The sequence below is a fragment of the Bos grunniens genome, chromosome 15 (genome assembly GCF_055505025.1).
Source record: "Bos grunniens cultivar Pamir isolate PY7600 chromosome 15, Bosgru_T2T1.0, whole genome shotgun sequence".
NCBI classification, from domain to species: domain Eukaryota; kingdom Metazoa; phylum Chordata; class Mammalia; order Artiodactyla; family Bovidae; genus Bos; species Bos grunniens.
The window spans coordinates 80,578,050-80,579,994 of NC_141179.1; the positions used below are offsets into that span (position 1 = coordinate 80,578,050).

Consider the following 1,945-nt stretch of genomic DNA (forward strand, 5'->3'; position numbering starts at 1 on the left):
CAAAGACTTTCAAGAATGGCTGAACATTTTAATAAGTCAGATTAAAGTTGCAGACAGCTTAATGTTCAGGAACTTTCAACAGAAACCAGAATGTTCCACAGCTCCCTTCTTTGTATAAACAATGAATCCGGGAAAGGAGAGCTATGCCTTTCCCATGTTTATCTGTTTCTACTCTCCATCCCATTCCCAGAATCCCTGTATGCTAACTATATGTTAGCATTAAATCTCCTTACAAAATATCAAAGCATAAAAATACCACTTATATAACGGCAACTTGAATTTGTCTTTTTTTATACTTCCTCATGCAGATATCTGGAAGAGATATGGCACAGATCAACTGCACTCAGGTAAAGGAGTTTATTCTCGTTGGCCTCACGGATCAAGAGGAGTTGAAGACGCCCCTCTTTGTCCTGTTCTTATCCATCTACCTCTTCACAGTAGCAGGCAACCTGGGTCTGATCCTAGTCATCAGAACAGATTCAAGACTCCACACGCCAATGTACTTCTTTCTTAGCAGCCTGGCCTTTGTTGATTTCTGTTATGCTTCTGTCGTTACACCCAAAATGCTTGGAAATTTCTTGTATAAGCAAAATGTTATCTCTTTCAACTCATGTGCTGCCCAGTTAGGCTGTTTCCTCACTTTCATGGTATCCGAGTGCTTGCTACTGACTTCCATGGCCTACGATCGATACGTGGCCATTTGTAACCCTCTCTATATGCCCTCAATGTCCCAAAGAATCTGTATTCAGCTCATAGCTGTCCCCTACAGCTATGTCTTTTTGATGGCGCTGTTTCACACCATCTTCACTTTTCGTCTCTCCTATTGCCACTCAAATACCATCAATCATTTCTACTGCGATGATATGCCTCTTCTCAGGCTCACCTGTTCAGATACACGTTCCAAACAGCTACGGATTTTGGCCTGTGCTGGTGTTACTCTCATCTCCTCTGTTCTGATTGTCTTTATCTCCTACATGTTTATTATTTCTACCATCCTGAGAATGCACTCAGCTGAGGGAAGACACAAAGCATTCTCCACATGTAGCTCCCATATACTTGCAGTCACCATATTCTACGGGACCCTCATCTTTATGTACTTACAGCCAAGTTCTCAGCATTCTCTTGACACAGATAAGATGGCCTCTGTCTTCTATACAGTGATCATTCCCATGTTGAACCCTTTAATCTACAGCCTCAGAAATAAGGATGTTAAAAATGCCCTGAAAAAAATCATCACCAATAAAAACCAGACTTCTGTGTTCACATTTAAAATATGATTCGAATAAATAAATGTGGACATTCTCTCATGGTGCATTTTTTTTTTTTAGTTGACTATGAAAAACTAGTCAAATGACTTGACCTTATTTGGTGTTCAATAAAGATTTCTTCAAACTAAAATAAATTCATTCCCTGAATTCTTTGTAATCAAACTTGACTTAGAATAATAATTTATATGTAGAAAGTATCATAGGAACTTACATTCCATTTCTCAAATTTTATATATGCATATATATATTTACACATAAAAGTACATATAAGTATATTTATATATTTATAAAAATCCATTTCATCTGATATCAACATAACTAGACATAAGCCAAAGGTAGGCAAAACTGAGTTCCCTTTAATACCCAGTTTAAAATTATAAGAATGCTTTAGTAATGTATCTTAGAGTGCTTTTGTAATATATTCCCAATTAAATGCTAAGAGACAACTGTAAATCAGTGATTTCAATCTGAACTGATTTTTCTCCCAGGGGCTATTTGGCAATGTCTGGAAATATTATTGATTTTCACCATGATAAGGTGGTGTAAACGAGTAGCCTTGTTATGTAGACAATCAAGGGTGTGGGTGTGTTAGTTGCTCAGTCATGTCCGACTCTTTGTGACCCCATGGCCCATAACCTGCCAGGCTTCTCCGTCCATGGGATTCTCCAGGCAAGAAT

At 38.0% G+C, this 1,945-nt stretch overlaps 1 protein-coding gene across 1 annotated transcript; it reads left to right on the plus strand.

Moving 5' to 3' along the window:
* Positions 1-302: 302 nt before the first annotated feature.
* LOC147358719 (olfactory receptor 8U1-like) lies at positions 303-1,277 on the plus strand. The gene has a single exon (XM_086338213.1). It carries the CDS (start codon positions 303-305, stop codon positions 1,275-1,277), a length of 975 nt encoding a protein of 324 aa, XP_086194339.1.
* The last annotated feature ends 668 nt before the right edge of the window (positions 1,278-1,945 follow it).